We start from the raw sequence: 18,823 nt of genomic DNA, 5'->3' as shown, positions 1-18,823 counted from the left end.
TTTTATCTAGATAAAATTTTTATTTTCATGTAATTGAGTATGCTTTCACTTGGAGTATAATTAGTTGTAACAGGTAAACATTTTATATTTTTATCTAACCCTCATTTTATTCTGTTTGCACTAGCCCTTGGTATAGTAAGGAGTGACCCATTTTCCCTGATGTGCTGTAGCTGAGCAGTTAAGACACTGGTTAAGACCAGTGGGTGTGTAACTTGCTCAAAGCAGTGGGCCTCTTTTGTTCCAAGTAATTGTAGATGTAGGACAGCAGAGTATGAAATAACAAAGAATCGTAGTTGCTTTTACTGCTGATGGAAGACATGGAGCCCCACTCTCCACTCAGTTCCCCAATGGTTTCAGACATATGAGATGGTTTTTCACAGTTTGATTGGAAAGTTGAAGCCATTTAGGCGTAAAGGCTGTCTTTACATTACATTAGCCCTTGTTTTGTGTGACTGTTATGTTTTGTGTATGTTTTTAACCTCATATGATCAAGCAATAGTACTTCGAAAATAATAGATCAAGTCAGGTGTCATTGTGACCCCCACACAGCAGAAGGAAACCGTCCCTGATGTGCTGCTGGGTCCTGCGCCATCCGCACTGTTGTTCCTATGAAGCCACCATGGCAGTGCGTCTTGTCATGATTATTACTTGCACGTTAGAAGTTATTCCAAATAATGAAGTGTTATTTCAGGGTAGCTTTTTAAATGTTTTATTGTGTAAGTTTTCAATTTTAAGAGGAAAGCATAGTTAAATAAACCCAATATAACTTTCACCCAGCTTCAAAAGGTTAAAAAGATTATTAACATACCAGTAGTCTTTCCTCTATGCCTAGTGTGCCCCATTGACTAATTTTTTAAAAATCATTTTATTAGGGGCTCATACAACTCTTATCACAATCTACACATACATCAATTGTGTAAAGCACATTTGTATATTCGTTGCCCTCATCATTCTCAAAACATTTGCTCTCCACTTAAGCCCTGGGCATCAGCTCCTCATTTTTCCCTCCCTCCCCGCTATCCCCATTCCTCATGAACCCTTGATAATTTATAAATTATTATTTTGTCATACCTTGCCCTGTTTGACATCTCCCTTCACCCACTTTTCTGCTGTCCATTCCCCAGGGAGGAGGTTATATGTAGATCCTTGTGATTGGTTCCCCCTTTCCACCCCACCCTCCCGGTATTGCCACTGTCACCACTGGTCCTGAAGGGATCATCTGCCCTGGATTTCCTGTGTTTTCAGTTCCTATCCGTACCAATGTACATCCTCTGGTCTAGCCAGATTTGTAAGGTAGAATTGGGATCATGATAGGGGGGGGGAGGGGGGGAGGCATTTAGGAACTAGAGGAAAGTTGTATTTTTCATCGTTGCTGTGTTGCACCCTGAATGGCTCGTCTCTTCCCCACGACCCTTCTGTAAGGGATGTCCAATTGCCTACAGATGGGCTTTGGGTCTCCACCCTGCACGCCCCCTCATTCACAATGATATGATTTTTTATTCTGTTGATGCCTGATACCTGATCTCTTCGACACCTTGTGATCACACAGACTGGTGTGCTTCTTCCATGTGGGCTTTGTTGTTCTGAGCTAGATGGCCGCTTGTTTACCTTCAAGCCTTTAAGACCCCAGATGCGATGTCTTTTGATAGCCGGGCACCATCAGCTTTCTTCACCACATTTGTTTATGCACCCCTTGGTCTTCAGCGATCGTGTCAGGAAGGTGCGCATCATGGAATGCCAGGTTAATAGAAGAAAGTGTTCTTGTGTTGAGGGAGTACTTGTGTGGAGGCCCAGTGCCCATTGACTAATTTTAAACAAGTCTTGGGTATCTAATATTTTCCTAAAGTCTGAGAAGACCTGTGAGAAAATGGTACAAACAGGATTAAGTTCATTCAAATGAGAATAGTTTTCCCCCACAGCACTTTGATCTTTGACCAGTCTTCAAGGATAAAACATTTGGAGGTATTTGAAACTTTCGAGAGTTTAAAGAAATCTTAACCAAATCAGCCAGGTACAAGATTTTCTAGTATACCATTCCTTACGGATGCATATACAGCTTTTAAAAGTACATAGTCTCTACAGGCTGGTCCGTTCCCATTTAAGACTCCAACATCCAATTTTCCCTTCTATGTTATATAAAATTGCCCTCAATCTGAAAAAAATTGTACCAGTGCTCATCTGCCCCCTAATCCCAACCTGTTCTTCCTCACAGTTACCTTCACTTCTACTACATGCAGCTTTTAAATCACCGAGAAGGCTTCCAGTCTTAACTAACCAAACGAAAAATGCAAACTTAGCGCTGTCAAGTCAGTGCCAACTCACATGACCCTATAGGAAAGAATCAAACTGCCCATAGTGTTCCCAGAGGTGTATTCTTTATGGAAGCTGGCTGGTATAGCTTTTCTTCTGCAGGGCCACCAAGTTTTTAGCTAACTGCTAAGTATATTAACCTCTGTTATCGGATTTCCTTAGTATCAAGTGCACCTGTTCTTTCTGACCTACAAATTTGACATTGTTAAAGATAACACTGTTAGGAAAAGGTCTCATTTCAACCCAGGGGCTGCCTGTATTTTTCTTTATTAAAGGTTTCATATCACTATTTAAAAATGGGGATCATGATGCTTTCTAAATTCTACTCACAGTAGTCATTCTAGTTGTTAACTGTAAACTGTATACTACTGTAAACAGGTATGTTAATGTAGTAGTGTAGTTTTTAATGAGTACATATATTTCATAAATGAACGTTAATGTTAGTTATACTCTTGTTCTCATTGTCATTTCTGCTTCAGGTTCTTGTGTTGTTCGGGATGCCACTGGCAGCATTAACGACACTATTGTGACTGAGTTAACAAACTGTACTTCTGCAGCCTGCAAATTAAACTTTGACTTTTCATCTTGTGAAAGCAGTCCTTGCTATTATGGCCTAATGAACAATTTCCAGGTAAGCATGGAAATTATATTTATATGGAGAACACTTAAAGGGCATTCTTTATTTCTGTAGCGGTCAGACAGCCAGCTATCGAAACTGACCCCTTTATTCTTGACCCAATCTGTTACTTATCTACAAGGTGACTTTAGGGATTAGTTTCAATTCAAAGTTTGAATAGGTAATATATCTTGGGACGTCTTCTGGTCTCAAGCAGTCCAGTAAGGCTGTTGTTTGTTTTATAGGAATTTGAAGTTCTTTTCCATATTTTTGTACTTTGTTTCAGGGTTTATCTATTGTGACTGTTATTTAGAATGGTAGGTAGTGATGGGTAGGCACCATGAGATTCATGTAGACCAGTGTTTCCCAAAGTGATTGATAACATCCCCTGTAGGGTGCTGGAAGGATCCAGGGGGCCTGCAAAATCAGATACCTACAATTTGTCCTGGAGTATGGACTATAGTACAAAAGTTTTTCATTGCCAGGGGGGCACGGAGTAATTTTTTTTCTGTGGGGCGTGGTAGGCCAGATAAATTTGGGAACCTGTGATTGTAGACTATCTTGTAAAGGAGCCCGAGTGATACTGCCAGGTAAGTGTTGGGCTGCTAACCTCAGCGTCAGCAGTTCAAACTCACTAGCAGCTCTTCCGGGGGAAAATGAGATGGTCTGTTCCTGTAAAGATTGGCTCTGAATCAATGCAATGACAGTGGAGCGGGTATTGGTCTCATAGATGAGATGATTCTTTGGAGTCCTGGTTTCCTTCTTTGTTTTTTGCTCCCAACAGGGAGAAACCACTAGTTACAGATGGCCTGTGGTAAGCTTTTAAGATTCCATACATCAGTCACCAGATTAGATGTAGAACATAATTTTATGAACTATATTATGCTAGTTGACCAAGACGATATAAGATAGTTGTTTCAATTTTTCAAACCTAGAAAACCAATCCCACCAAGTGTTTGCTTTTGTCTAAAAAGTAACTATGCCCCTTACGTATTTTGTTGTATTTATGAATATATGCATATATAGTCACATTCATCATACAAATATACATACAGGGTAAGCCAAAAAGTATTGCTAGTAGCATTCCAGTTTATATATACAAGGGTTTCTTTCAAACAATAAGTGTTTAAGCATGTCTCTGATTAGTTGAGAGTTAGACCAGTTCTTTGAGTAAATGCTTGTCCTCGTCCCATTAGAATGCAATCGAAACAAAGGTCCCTTCAAAGGGGATCTTCTGGGCCTGTTAAATTCAAGGCAAAGAAGGCAGCGTAGAACGTTGTGGTAACCATTTCTTTGGGATTCCTAAAGAGATCATCTTCATAGATTTTTTTTTTTTTTAACAGAGGCAGGACAATCCTAGGGACTTACTATGAAGAAATTTTAAGAAAATTGGTGAGAAAATAACCAAAAAAATTCTCTAAGGAATCATTTCCCATCACAATAATACATCTTTCTCATTCTTAAAGAGCAGCAAGGCAACATTTCAGGATATGCTTTACTCCAGCCCCCCAGCAGCCCGAATCTTGCCCCATCACACTCTTTCTGGGTCTCCAAACCCAAAGAACATTGAAAAGGATTCCGATTTTAGTTACTTGAGAATGGCAAGAAGGAGCCCTGCCGACATAGTTGGCTAAATATGGGGCTGCTTAACCACAAGATCAGCAGTTCAAATTTACCAGGTGCTCATGGGAGAACAATAAGACTTTCTTCTCCCAGTGAAGATTTACAGCCTCGGAAACACAAAGGGGCAGTTCTACTCTGGCCCTTAGCATCGCTAGGAGTCAAATCCACTCAATGGCAGTGAGGATTTTTGAGAGGATGCCGAAATTACTGTGTGGTAAAACTTGAAGAACACACAGTTCTTCAGGAAGAGGTTAGAGAGATGGAAACATTTCCTTTAGGAATGTATAGGCCTAGATCCAGGATACGCCAAAAAGCAATAGTCACGTATTTTGATATTTGTGTTTAATAAGTGGTTCTGTGATTTTTCTTGTTAGCAATACTTTCTGACTTCCCCTTTATGATGGACTATGTTATTTGATGCTTAAATATTGATTTAGCTTTACTACTATTCGCCCTCAAGGTGATTCCAATGCATATTAATTCCACATGTGTCTGCAAGTTGGTTATTTTATAAATAATATCCAGGTTTTTGTTTTTCTATTTGAGAAATAAATAACAATAATCCATCTCCCTGGAAAAGGAAGTTCTCCCAACATATGGAAAAATTTAAACCAAGTGTATGCCTTTTTAGTTCAAAGAATAATTTAAAATGTTAGGTGAAATATTTTTATAGATAAATTGTACATTTAAACAATCCCATAAGTTATGAAGAAAACCTTTCCTTTCCAAATTCCATATATTGTATTTGCGTTATTCTCTTGATATGTTAGTGCAATGGTAAACGTATGATCCCTGCTGAAATCAACTCAATTTTCTTATTAGGGTTGCCCTCATAAATGCTTTTAATTGCTTTTTAAAAAAAATATTCATCATTATTAGTGTTAATTCAGTATGGCCCATATAAAGTTATATGGGGGTAAAACTCATTTAACCACAGAATTTAATTCTGAATGACGATGGAAAGTTAGTGAGCATTGTAAAACAATGTAAAGTAGACATGAACTGTGTCAAGATTAGAATTCCCCAGTATTTGGAGAGTACCTATCCTTCTGCTGTGTTTACTATTACATCTGTTACGTCCTAAATGAGAAGGCAAATTTAATTCAGTCAAATTTATGGATATTTTAGAAATTGAGGAAAAATAATGTGAGATGTGGAGTAATTAATTACTAAAGTTAATCTTGAGAATTAGTTTGAGAGTCACTTGATAAATGCTCAGATGCTGTTAAATATCTCAAAGGGTATAGACCGAGAAGATTCAAGCAAAATATTCTGTGGTAAATTTATAGAATAGATGGGTTCTACTGACTCAATGAAAGTATAAATTTTGCCCCTCAAAGTTTTCAAGTTATGTATGCAGACAATAAGCAATCATTATGAAGTTAGTGTATTTCAAAACCCAGTATCCATGTTGCATACAAGATAGGACATGTTTTATTTTATATAGGTTCATTTTGAGTCAGAAATGACTCAACAGAACTTAGTAAGAACAAAATGTAAATATTAATATAAGAATTTTAAATAAAATTTTTATTGATAATACTATTTTTATTTTTGCATATATACTTTCAAACAACTGATATTGACTGTGCTATCAGTGATGATTCTGAATCCAATTATATAATAGAAGTTTTTCTAGTCACAAGGCAATATTGTAGAAACGAAAGGAAGTATTCATGCCCAGCTAATGATTCGGGCCAATTCTGACATTGATATTGTGTATGAAAGGCCCAAACATTGGGCTCTGCCCAGTGACTGAAAAGTGCCAATCAGTTCTTTTGCCAGTCAGTTCTTTTGTATTGTTCCCTTTAAAGACAAAAATGTGTTGTTGTTATCAAGCCTAGAATAGTCTTGTTCAAGCAAAGAGGAGTTTAGTTTAAAACTGTGTTCAAATTCAAGTAATTGCTAAATATATGTATATTTTAGAAAGTGATACAAAATAGGGGCTTGGGTAAAGCCTTTAAAAGTATAATCCCTGTCATTTGGAAAATGAAGAATGGATGAATGAAAGAACATAACTGAGGAATATAGAAGTAAGAGACTGTCTTGGAATTTGACAAATAAACACTTTATAATGTCCGTTTTATACTTCAGGGAGATAAGTAACCTGCCTCTTTTTAAATCTAAAGTTTTAAGTTTTATATATAGTCTTAAGTTTCTTATATGTCTAAATTTTCCTTGTCAAACTTTTGATGAATCAGTTAATAAGCCAAATGTGGGCTTCCTTCCTTGGGCTATCAGTGTAATATTATTGGGAGATGAAAAAATTCAGTTAGAAATTTTTTTCTTTAATATTCACAGAAAGATCATTGCTAATGTTTTTAAAAGTTGAAAAATGTGTTCTTCATATTTAACACTGAGTCTCCTGAAAGATCTGAATCGATCAGGAAAAGACATTTACGTATAAAAATCAATGTGTGGTTAATCCACATGTGGAATAAGTTTATTGCAAAATGTTCTCATAGCTAACTTTGATTCTGATTTATGGTATCAAATTATAATCCAATGTAAAAATACTTATAACCAGCTTAACATGACTGTCTTAACTCTGTGCTCTCAGTTGCCATGTTCCTAGTCAATACAATGAGAGATAATTCTTTGCTACTGAAATAATGAATCTGATGATTATCCTTCACAGTTCTAGAAACTTATAATGGATGGATCGAGCTAAATGAACTCATCGAACAACTCCTCTCTCTTAATTTTGTTTATTGACAAATTTCAGACATAGAAAAGTATGCCATGAACAACTATGTGCCTCTTCTATGTACTCGTTGATTATATTTTACCTCCATTTGCTTTATCTTGGTTTGCATGTATATTCTTTCTATCTTCGATCATATGAGAACAAGTTAGAGATACCATAAAATGGCAGGCAGTTTCCTTCATGAGCATCAATAAGCTAATCCCATTCGTGAGCCCTGTTTTGAATAACTTGTAAGACTAATTGTTCCCTCTTTTTGATTTCTCTTTTTAAGGTAATGAGCATGGTGTCAGGATTTGCACCATTAATCTCTGCAGGTATTTTTTCAGCTACTCTTTCTTCTGCACTAGCATCCCTGGTGAGCGCGCCCAAAATATTCCAGGTGAGTTTGTCCACCCTGCAAAACTTTATTCAAGGGGGAACTAAAGTAATTTTCAACTGAGAATTGTCGTATTTTCATATTTTTTATGTTCCTCCCAACTTTATGTTGTTGTCACGTGCCGTCAAGTTGGTTCCGACCTGTAGCGGCCCCACGTACAACAGAATGAAACATTTGTCTGTCTGTCTGTCTGTTGTGCTGTGGTGGCCTGTGTGTTGCTGTGAGGCTGGAAGCTATATCATTGGTATTTCAAATACCAGCAGGGTCACCCAACGTGAACAGGTTTCAGCAGTTTCCAGACAAAGAACAGACTACCAAGAAGAAATAAGATGTCCACTTCGGAGCAAGTAGCCACTGAAAACCTCATATATGTATATGATGATGTGTATACAGCCACTCCAGGGGTTACAAACCAAACCTGATTGATGGAAAACTTGTACTGACCTTTTAAGATTTGGTAAACTCACCCTGACTTTCAAATGATTGAGACGACCCCTATTGGTAAAATCTTCACCATAATCACCACTTTCTTAAAACGTACCATATATACTCTAGTATAAGCCGACCTGAATATCAGCCAAGGCACCTAATTTTACCACAAAACCTGCATTTAAAATGTGGTAAAAAAAAAAACTCGGCTTATACTCGAGTATATACAGTAGCTTTAAATAACTGAGAAGCCTTTAAGCGTTCCTGTGCTAAATAATGCTAAATGAGAACTATACTTGCTTATTCCTCCTTAGCTACAAATTCTAATTTAAAAGAGGAAGGGATCTTCTTCATAACTTCAAGACCGCCTTTATAAACTGACTCATTGTACACTGACTAATTATTGGGATGTTGTCTTTCTAAATCTAGTAATGCATTTTTACCATTCTGATATATTATTAGCATAAGTTAATAAACTAAGTTCATAGATCAGAGTATTTTATCCCAACAAGCATGATGCTAACCAAAATGGTCTGTTTTTGAAATGCTTTATTGTATGAAATTATGCCATAAATTCTGGTTATTATTAAGGGAAAAGTATTGACTAGGGTAGACATTCTCTTCCTTTAATGAACATTCAACAAAAGCAGCTGATGAACTTTACTTACTAACTCAAACAAATGAAATGCAGGTTCTTCATCCTCATTCTTAATGTTGTAGAAGAGCCTAGTAAAGGTGGAAAATATCTATTTTAAACCATATTGAGTGATTTTTTTCAAGAAAATGATTAAGTTTTATAGTTCTTGTTTTATAAAGCTTAAACTTTATACTTGGGGTTCACACCAATGACCAGGTGACGACGTAATGCGAGACAGGAAAAAGAAGACCAGTAATTAGAAACTTGGATGACTTTCCTGGATTGGCATAACTGCAAATAAATTTGTATATGTATTTAATTTCAGTATATCCTATCTTAATGCTCATATCTCTTCCTTAGGCCCTGTGTAAGGATAACATCTACCCAGCTTTCCAGATGTTTGCTCAAGGTTATGGGAAGAACAATGAACCTCTTCGTGGCTACATCTTAACCTTCTTGATTGCACTTGGATTCATCCTAATTGGTTAGTCATATAAATGGTGTACAAATGTAAAATTTGATATGCTTTTAATATTAGTTGGAAACATTAATTTATTAAATTATTTTGTTAGTCTGAGTAGACAGGAAAAGCAAATTCATAGACACTCCTGTGTATAGGAAAGAGCTTTATATACAAGAGCTATTGAATATTGAGAAAACATCCTAGCCCAGTCCCAATCAAGTCCTTAAGTCTGATATTAGCTCATATGTCCGATACCATTCTATGAAGTCCTCTTCAGACTCAGGAAACACGTTCAATGATACCGAGTGCAGGAAGAGTACAGGCCAATGGTTGGGAAGTCTTGTGGATCCAGTGGTGTTGTAAGCATCTCAGCGCTGGCAGAGGTCTCCACTTGTCCCCTTCTGCTCCCAGGCCTCTGGCTGCATCAGGCTAGCTTCATGTGGCTTCTCATCAGAAATGTCCCTCAGGGAGTGAGCATGTGTCTTGCCTCCAGGGAGGTATTTATCTCCTTAGTGCCTCCAAATGAGGTCATAAAACTGTGACCTGATGACAGGCCAAACTCCACCCTTCACTCTTTATCCTCTCAAATTGGAAACCGTATATAACTACCACAATTATAAACAAATTTACTTCGTGTGGAATACGAGTAGTTTTTTTCTGATGAATATGTTAAAATTACCATTACTAATTTATCATTAGGACAAGAAGGAGTTTTCTTAGGAATTTTCTTGCTCCTAAAAAAAGGTGCCACCAGCATCACGATAAAGATCTTAATGTCCTTAAAAGTGTGCCCCTACATCAAGATAAGGATCTTAATGTCCTCCATAAAAGTGGAACCTCCATGAACCATTTTTTGGTCACTTTTGCCCATTGATCTCAAGCAAATGGACCTTAAATAGCTAAAAATACATTACACCTTTAAGTTTTAAAGAATATCATCTAACCACTCAGAATATTATACATTAAAATCTGATAATAACACTTCAGTTTTAGGGAGTGTGTGGGAACAAGTTTTCATGTAATGTTGGTAAGTATGTATTTGACTAGACTTTAGAAAATCTCCATATATGTCCAAGAAACAGCTGTAAAATTGTTCATAGTATCATTTATGTCAATAGTGAAAATTGTGGAAACAACTTAAATACATATTCAATGAATAATGAAACTGAGAAAATGTATATAGCAGTCAATAATGGATTTATAGTGGTTTCATGTGTTAATGTGGGTGAAGTTCAAAGTCTTATTGGAAAGTGATATATTATTCATGTAGTTTTTCATTAAAACACTAAAATTAAGACCACATAGAATTCTTGGATTATGTGTGTATCTTTGCCTTATGAATGGAAAGAATATATTAATTTCAGAATAGTGAATTATAAAGATGATTTGCACTCTATTTAAAGATAGATTTCTTTTTTAAATAGTTGTATAATTCACATATCACACAGCTCAGTAGTTGTTAATCCACTCTCTGATTTACTTACTCTGGATTTCTTATATAGAAAAACATTCAAAACAGAAAAAAGAAACCAAAAAATAAAAAATTTTTTAAAATGAGAGAAAACAGAAGAAACCTTAGTCGAAAAGAAAGAGAATATTAAAAAGTGGAACAAATTCAAAATGGGCCCAAACTGCTATCATATGATATTAATTTCTTTTTGTAAAAAAAACAAATTGCTACCACAATTTGGTTTCAAAACATTCTTTTTTATTATTATTAATAATTAATCATTTTATTGGGAGCTCTTACAAATATAACATTTTGATAATACATTTTAACCTAAAAAAGGGTGGGTTTTTATAAAGTAAAAGCTGTGGCACATGCGGCCCAAATCTAAATGTTTATTAAATCTGAATGGGGACACGGGGGATGGGGGGGGTGTTCATTTTATCATTATCTAAGCTGTCAGAATGCCTACTATGTCATTAAAGGGATGTTTCTTTTGCAGCTGAACTGAATGTCATCGCTCCAATTATCTCTAACTTCTTCTTAGCATCGTATGCACTGATCAACTTCTCAGTGTTCCATGCATCTCTAGCAAAATCGCCAGGTGATTTTACGTTTTTCAAAAGGTTTCATAAATGTTGATAATGTTTTTTATCTCAGAGGGGAAAAATAACGCATTTTAAAAGATGTGTCTGGTATTAGTTCATTGAAGCTTAATCTGTCTTTGTGCAGTATTGTGTAATTCTTAAAAGAAATTATGACATTTATGGATAATTTTAACTATCTTCAAAGTATTTAAGATAGCATTAATTCTCAATTCTGACTAAAGTTATCAATGATAACTTCATTTTCCTTTCCTCCCCCCATACTTATTTAGCTGATTTCTGTTTAATTGATTTTTATTCTTACATACTAGATTTTACATACTTACATTCTAAGATTTTTATTATTACATACTAGCATTCCCAGGGTTAGGAATATCAGACTTAAGTATAACCTGTAGTTATAAACTTTTATCATATTAAAAGTATGGTACATAAATGGTTTGTAATAACAAATGACACAACTTGGCTGCACATATCAAAACATTATTGCTGTATTTTTATGTTAAAGATATTGTATCTGAGAATATGTCTTTAATTTTTGAAGTAGCGTACAGTGAAGGTTTAACAAAGAAGAAAGGTTATAAATTGAATCCTTATTAATAGAGCTTAATTTTTGGTTACAACACCAAGCATAGCCAAATACTAACAAACATATATACTTCTTTTTTTAACATACAATATATGTTTAAAAACTAAGGGAAATGTTTGACTATTTGTGGTTAGGTATCTGACTATTACAACTTATACAGATTTGCCTAACAGATTGAGAAACTGTACACATTTGTAAACCTTTTCAGACGGAGCCCTGGTAGCGCACTGGTTAAGTTCCCAATTACAGACTGAATGGTGGTTGAAACCCACCAGTTTTAAGGGAGAAAAATATGACAATCTCTTTCTACAAAAAGAAAAGCCTAGCAAGCCCTCTAGGGTCCCTGTGAATGAGTATCGGCTTTGACTGGCATTGGGTTGGTGTGATTGAACCCTTTCAGAAGTTTGAATGCAGCAAGTTCTAAGTCTGTCAACGAAATGGCTCTTTTGAATAAATGACAGTAGCAAATCAGAAAAGATAATAAAGGAGCAAAAACATGATGAAAAGGTGAAAAGACACAGCAGGAAAAATAAACTAGGATGATTTTGGACATATAAATATTTTAACTTTCAGTATTAAAATATAATGAAATGTTCTTTAAAGATATTTTTTCTCTGGAACTATCTGTGAGGGAGTTGCTTCATAGAATTAGGGTCAAAAGCATATGAATACTAATTGTCCCTTACTGAAATTTAAAAACATGATTACAAATTTTGTTTTAGAGTGGGCGTAATTCATAATTGTTTCTATTGTCAGCTTTTAGTTTCTCTAGCAAGTGGATGAATTTTAAATTGTTGTCATGAATATTTTGTGTGAATCATTTTGTACAGATGTATTTTTTAGTGTTTGGTTGTTTTGTGTGTTAAAACCAAAAGTTGAGTCAAAAATCATGGACTCGATTTGAAACCTTGCTTCATTTTTAAACCTGTAGTTTTTTGTCATTCACTGGGCTTAGTTGGTTTGCATATGGCCTTTTTGTGAAGAGTGTCAGAATGCGAGACCAGTGAAGTAGAATAATGTCAAAGTGAATAGATGCATCACCCCATTTGTGGCATCCAAGAATTTTAACATCTTAAGATTCGATTGTGATCAGTAGTCGTCATTAACATTCAGAAACATCAAGCTCACTCCCTTTCAGTTGATTCTGATTCACAGTGACTGTAGGGTCCAGAGTTGAACTGTCCCGTGGTTTTTTGTGACTGTCATGGGAGTAGAACGCTTCATTATTCTCCTTTGGAGGGGCTGGTGGTCACACTGCTGACCTTGTGATTAGCATCCCAACACATAAGTCACTGTGCCACCAGAGCTCCTCACCATTGACATTACTGGTATGTGTTAGCCTTACATTTAATTCTTTTAAATCAGTGGTGTGGTAGCCTCTTATTAAAACTTATTCTGAGCACGCACATGTAGCACTATAAAAACAGGTGAGTCGGTGAATGAAAGTATGTAATCACTTTGTGTGTTGTTGTTGTTAGGTTGGCGTCCTGCATTCAAATACTACAACATGTGGATATCACTTATTGGAGCAATTCTTTGTTGCATAGTAATGTTTGTCATCAACTGGTGGGCCGCATTACTTACATATGTTATAGTCCTCGGGCTGTATATTTATGTTACCTACAAAAAACCAGGTCAGTAGCTTTTACTATTTAGTATTTCAAGCCAGAAAACTAGAATTTTTAAAACACTGATTTGAAAGATATGTTTGTTGTGTGTATTAAACCGGAAATACTCTTCATTTCCAAATGCAGATAGCTTTAATCAGAAGATTATTTTGAAGCATTTTATTCCTGTGCAATTTCATTTTTACCCAAAATTAAACTTAACTAATATTACTTACAGAAAAATACAAAATTCATATACTATTCAGCTTCATTCAATATACTGTATTTTACAATTACTCTTTGAAAAAGTTCAGATTTGTGGTACTATAGGTTATTAACCTAACAAGCATGTGTGATTTCTACTGTGATTTTAGAACTGTAGTAAGAATCATGTAATTCACAAAATATTAGAAGATACGTAGTATGTTCCCACTGGTCTCTGTGTAGCTGGGAACATGGGAAAAAACATGTTTTAACTCCAGAATAGTTAAAGATTACTTGTATATCTTGTTGGGGAATTTCTAGAGAAGAGGGTAATATTAGGGCATGTTAACACTAACTCAGTGTTCAGTATTAAGACATTAAGCTCCAGTAGGAAAGACTGGAAGTGAAGAGATCGTGTTTGCAAAGCAGTAATTTTAAACAGTCGGAGGCATTTTGTAATCCAGATAGGAGAAATGAAGTGTCTTAGAATAGAATGGTGACTCTGGAAATGAAATATATAATGAAGCTATTATTTTAACCATTTTAGAAGTAGTTATTTCTCTAATTTGCCTATTTGGTCTCCCAAATAACGTATTTCTAAAACCGTTTGGTTTCCAAATTCTTTTTCTTTAGTAAGAAGTGAAATCTACTTGCTGACACAACCTAAGCAATTAAATGCTCTACTTAACGTGTTTACTATGCCTCTTTCCCTTCGACTGGACTTTTTTATGTATTTACAGACAATAAAAACCCATGCTTTTTTGGTGAAGAACTCTAAACCAGTTGCGTGTAAATCTTTTCTGAATTATACATTTTTATTTAAATGTAGGAATGGTAAAATAAGCTTAGCATTTGGTATAAAGTGGTCGACCTTGATAAAAGTTCCAGGTACAATGGTTTAATAATAGCAGTAGATTTTTAACGTATGAAAGCGTTGTTAGCTCTGTGTGTATCAGATTAGTTACTGATTGGGTGTTAATACTGTTGCCCTACATGAGTGAGCTCTTCTTCCCGCAGATGTGAACTGGGGCTCCTCTACACAAGCTCTGACTTACCTGAACGCTTTGCAGCATTCCGTTCGTCTGTCTGGAGTGGAAGACCATGTGAAAAACTTTAGGTAAGCAGAAAGCAACATGTACATCGTGGGTCTTAATTGGTAACTAATTCTTCTGTTATTCAGCTATCTTTCCACATGCTGGTACTTCATAAAATGTTCTCTAGAAGCATTGCATAGTGTTTTTTGTGTCATTGAAATTTTTCAATTGTTCAAAAACAATATTCAGGTTCCTTATTTATCAAAATTCTACAAGGAGAAAAAATGATCTATCTTAGAAAAGTTGTAGGGAGGTTTTAGAAGGGTCACATTCAAAGGCTTCAAGATAGTGGATGGCAGTAAAGGGAACAGTTTTCCCCTCCTTGACTTGAAATTACGTAACTACTTTTTTAACCACTATGAAATTTATAAAGGTTTTGACAGGCCTTATTTTGTAATTAAAAGAGCCTTGGTGGTATTGTCAAGTGTCGTACTGCTGACCCCAAACTGGTGGTTCAAATCCACCATCTGCTTTACGAGGAATAGGTGAAGTTATTGGCTTCTGTAAAGATCTACAGTCTTAGAACTCTAGAAGGGACCAATCGATTGCTAATTTGCTACTTTTTCATCAGTGATTGATTGGAAATGAGTAAGAGTAATGAAGAATCACTGCCTAAAAATATTTATTTCAAAGATTATATGTTGTTCCAGATAATAAACAGCAACACATATGCCAGTTCAACAATTGCTAAACAGGGATAACCGATTATCTTCATTGACTTGTTCTTACCTCCTTTTCTGAATTATTCCTTTCAGTGATATAAGTTCACATTGTGTTTGGTTCTAAGAAGACTTGAAGGGTCATTATTGGCTTTGGTTTCAGGATTATCTCAGGGTAATAGTTTCAGGAGTATCTCCAGCTGTGATGGTTCTAGAAAGTCGAGAGGCCATGAGAATTTGAAAATCTGTTTCTTTTCACCCTGTTGATTCTTCTGTAAAACTTTGCTCTAAATGTTCAGCAGTAGAACCTGCACCATCTGATTCATCTAACCTCACGGCATAGGAAGCAATTGCTTGTGCAGGCAATTAGCCACGCGCTGAATTTCCTCCTATTTCTGTGAGTAGAGACCAATTGTGCCTTTGATAGTGACGTAAATTAGTTTCGTTCCCTTTTCTTCTCTGTAAGTGACATTAAGCATATGTCATCTTGATACAATCATTTATTTTATTAGCCTTCAGTTTAAAACCTGTTCCTTAGCCTAATATGCTAAGTGATGAAATTTAATTACCAAAGTACTACTAATTTTCACTTCTCTAAAACCAGAAGCTCAAACACAAGATTGTGAGGATGGTATAGGACCAGGCTATGAGTTGGAACCAACTTGATGGCATTTAACAACAATAAATTAGAAATATTATATACTTGTATAAATTTACTGGAAATTATGGACTATCGTACTTGGCTGAAAATAGATTTGTAATTTTTGACAAGCAGACCAAGAGGCTAATTCTGACTGTGAACAGGTAGCAGGCCTTGGTAGCATGATAGCTAAAGCATTCTGCTAACTAAAAGGTCAGCAGTTTAAATCCATCAGCTTCTTTGTGGGAGGATATGTCAGGCTCCTGTAAAGATTTACAGCCTTGGGAGCACTATGGGGCAGTTCTGTGTCTTACAAGATCACTTTGCAGAATCGATTCTTTGCCAATTTGTGTGTGAAGAACTGCCTTTCTAAAATTGAGTAATTACAACTCAGTGGCCTCTACATTATAAAACACATGTAAATTATGTGTGTCAGTAAACCAAAGGAAAAATAATGTTCCTTAAAGAACTGTGAAGGATGAGTAGTTCCAGAAAAGAATTGTTATACCAAACTTCTCCTATTAGGAAAACTCTTTGTATTCTTCTTGTTAGTCTCATGGGACTCTTTTTTTTTTTCTAGAATGAAAAGTTCCCGGAGGCCATGATCAATCTTTGGCCTTCTGATAGAAAGAGATGGGGAACCGAAAAAGGAAAGAGATCCCTGGAAGGAAAATACTGACTTCAGCACAGTTTTGATAGTTGATGCCAAGTGTGATGGACAATAGAAATCATTCCATTATGTAAAAGTTATATCTGGCACTTAGGGTATAAGCAAAGTCAAAGTTAATTTGCCATGATTAAAACTTAAGAAAATAAGACTTAGCTTTATATAGCTGAGAACATTTATGTCAACATTTTATCCCATTGTTGCTTCCTGTTTCTTAACCAGAGTTTTACATGTACATCATCTAAAGGAGAGAACAGTATGTTTGTCATGAAACCCTCATCTCCTATGCTTACACTCCATAGGCACCCACTGTCTTCTTTTAAATTATTATTCAACCTCTTATTCTGAATTGGGTGAATCTTTACAGAGCAGATCAGTTTCCTATTCAACAATTCATATGTTTTGTTCATGCCATTGATTGCAGTTGTCACAGTAATATCGCTTATCCCACTTGTACCTGTATTTTCCTTTTCCGTTCCTTCTCCTCTCTTCAACCTTCTGAACTTCACCCTTGGGTAAATGCTGTCCTTTTGACCTCAAAATAGTGGCTCATTTGAAGGAGTACATCCTTCAATGATTCTTATTGTTCCCTTTATACACCTGTCTTGTTATTTGGCCAAAATTGAGCCAAGAGGGTAAGTTCAATTCCAGACCTGAAGGGTGATGATGGGCCATAATCTGGGGGTGCCACCAGTTTCTACCCAGCCAGTAAGTTCTTCTTGAGTTTTATTCCATAATTTCCCCAGTCTGTCCAGAACCTTCTAATGTGATCTTTGTTAGAGCAATTAGTGGTGGTAGCCAGACATCTTACAATTCTTTTGATATCAGGGTTGTGTACGCTGTAATGTTATGGTCCAGTAGCCCACTAGACTAATTTTTTACACGCATCATTTATTCTCTTCACTCTTTATTTCTCCAGTCATGAAGAGATGGAGCTTCTTAGCTGGCTGCTGACAAGGTTTTAAGATCACAGTCACTACTTAGCAAAGTATAGAGCATTCATGGACCACTATGCCCATTGGCCTTGATCTCCTGTAGGACTGTGGCCTGAACCTCCACGATCAGCGACTCATTTTCCCAAGATGGTTTCATAACTGAAGCAATCACTTTCAAGCCCTGCTGATTTTCTTTCCGTATAGACCTTCATATCACCAAATAGCATGCTTGTCTTGCTGCATATTTTGACTTTAAATTTTCCTTTTTTTCTTCTTGTTCTTTTTTGTTGTTGTTGTTCCTTTTTTTTTTTTAACATTTTCACTTTTTTTTACTTTAAATTTTATCTGTTGATCTTTCTCATCCATTTCTCTCCCCACACACAAGTGCACTCATCTATATTATCTGTTTCTCCCAGCTTTCTTCTATAATTTTGATTACATCAGTAGCATTTATATTTCTATGACACTTCAAACATGATTCACAGCTATTTGATAGTAAAATATATGAGATAGTAATGACAAGTGGCAGTCTTAGTCTGATAGAACCTGATTTCACTGGTGGTTGCCCCAAAACAGCTCTCTCAGAATTATTGACTACTAAAATTCTGAGTAAGTTAGTATTTTTTTGCCATCTTCATTCAATTTTTCCCACTTATTTTCTGAATGTAATTAGAAATTATCCTAACAATTTAAGCCTAAGTCAGAATTTTTGGTCTTCTGTTTGCTCTTGGTTAAAACTTGATTATACAAATTAACAACTTAAAGAATTTTTGCCAAATTGTTTGGACTAAGAGCTGAGTTTTGTTTTAGTTGTTTGCTTAAAACAGAATGGGTTCCTACTTCTTGTCCACAAAAATCAGCATGTGAAAATCATGCTCTTTTGTCTTTGCAAAGACAATTAGATTCAGTTTTGACTTCTTCCATGGTTAGAATTTAAACTTTTAGATACGGTAGAAACTTTTCTTCATTGTGTGGTTTTACTTAAGTGACAGCAGTTTATTAAATTAAGTTACAGTAGAAGTGACGGATAGCCAAAAAAGTAAATTCAGCTAAGAAGTGAAGTGACCTCCTTCGGGAGGAAAAGGGAGGCCTTGTGTTTGTTGCTTTGCAAGTTCTGTGAAAGAAATGGGATATTAACATCAGAACATTAAAAGTTGTATCATGCTTTTCAAATAGCATGGCAATTTCCTCTGGAATATCCATCAGATCTTGATA

General features: G+C 35.7%; 1 protein-coding gene across 1 annotated transcript in view; it reads left to right on the top strand.

Moving 5' to 3' along the window:
• The window catches only part of SLC12A2 (solute carrier family 12 member 2), a gene marked incomplete at its 5' end in the record, with an annotated part of 96,297 nt that overhangs the window by 49,490 nt on the left and 27,984 nt on the right, over positions 1-18,823 (top strand). Inside the window, 7 exons of the mRNA XM_004696978.3 lie at positions 2,790-2,941; positions 7,528-7,635; positions 9,059-9,182; positions 11,111-11,212; positions 13,281-13,436; positions 14,631-14,730; positions 17,098-17,188. Of these exons, the coding sequence (XP_004697035.2) occupies positions 2,790-2,941; positions 7,528-7,635; positions 9,059-9,182; positions 11,111-11,212; positions 13,281-13,436; positions 14,631-14,730; positions 17,098-17,188 (833 nt within the window). The remainder of the gene's footprint in view (positions 1-2,789; positions 2,942-7,527; positions 7,636-9,058; positions 9,183-11,110; positions 11,213-13,280; positions 13,437-14,630; positions 14,731-17,097; positions 17,189-18,823) is intronic.

This window comes from Echinops telfairi, unplaced genomic scaffold (genome assembly GCF_000313985.2).
Source record: "Echinops telfairi isolate 266 unplaced genomic scaffold, ASM31398v2 ScPeMD7_7469;HRSCAF=8507_1, whole genome shotgun sequence".
Classification (NCBI taxonomy): domain Eukaryota; kingdom Metazoa; phylum Chordata; class Mammalia; order Afrosoricida; family Tenrecidae; genus Echinops; species Echinops telfairi.
Note: the sequence above shows the minus strand (reverse complement) of the source record. Positions and strands in the feature narration are given on the sequence as shown.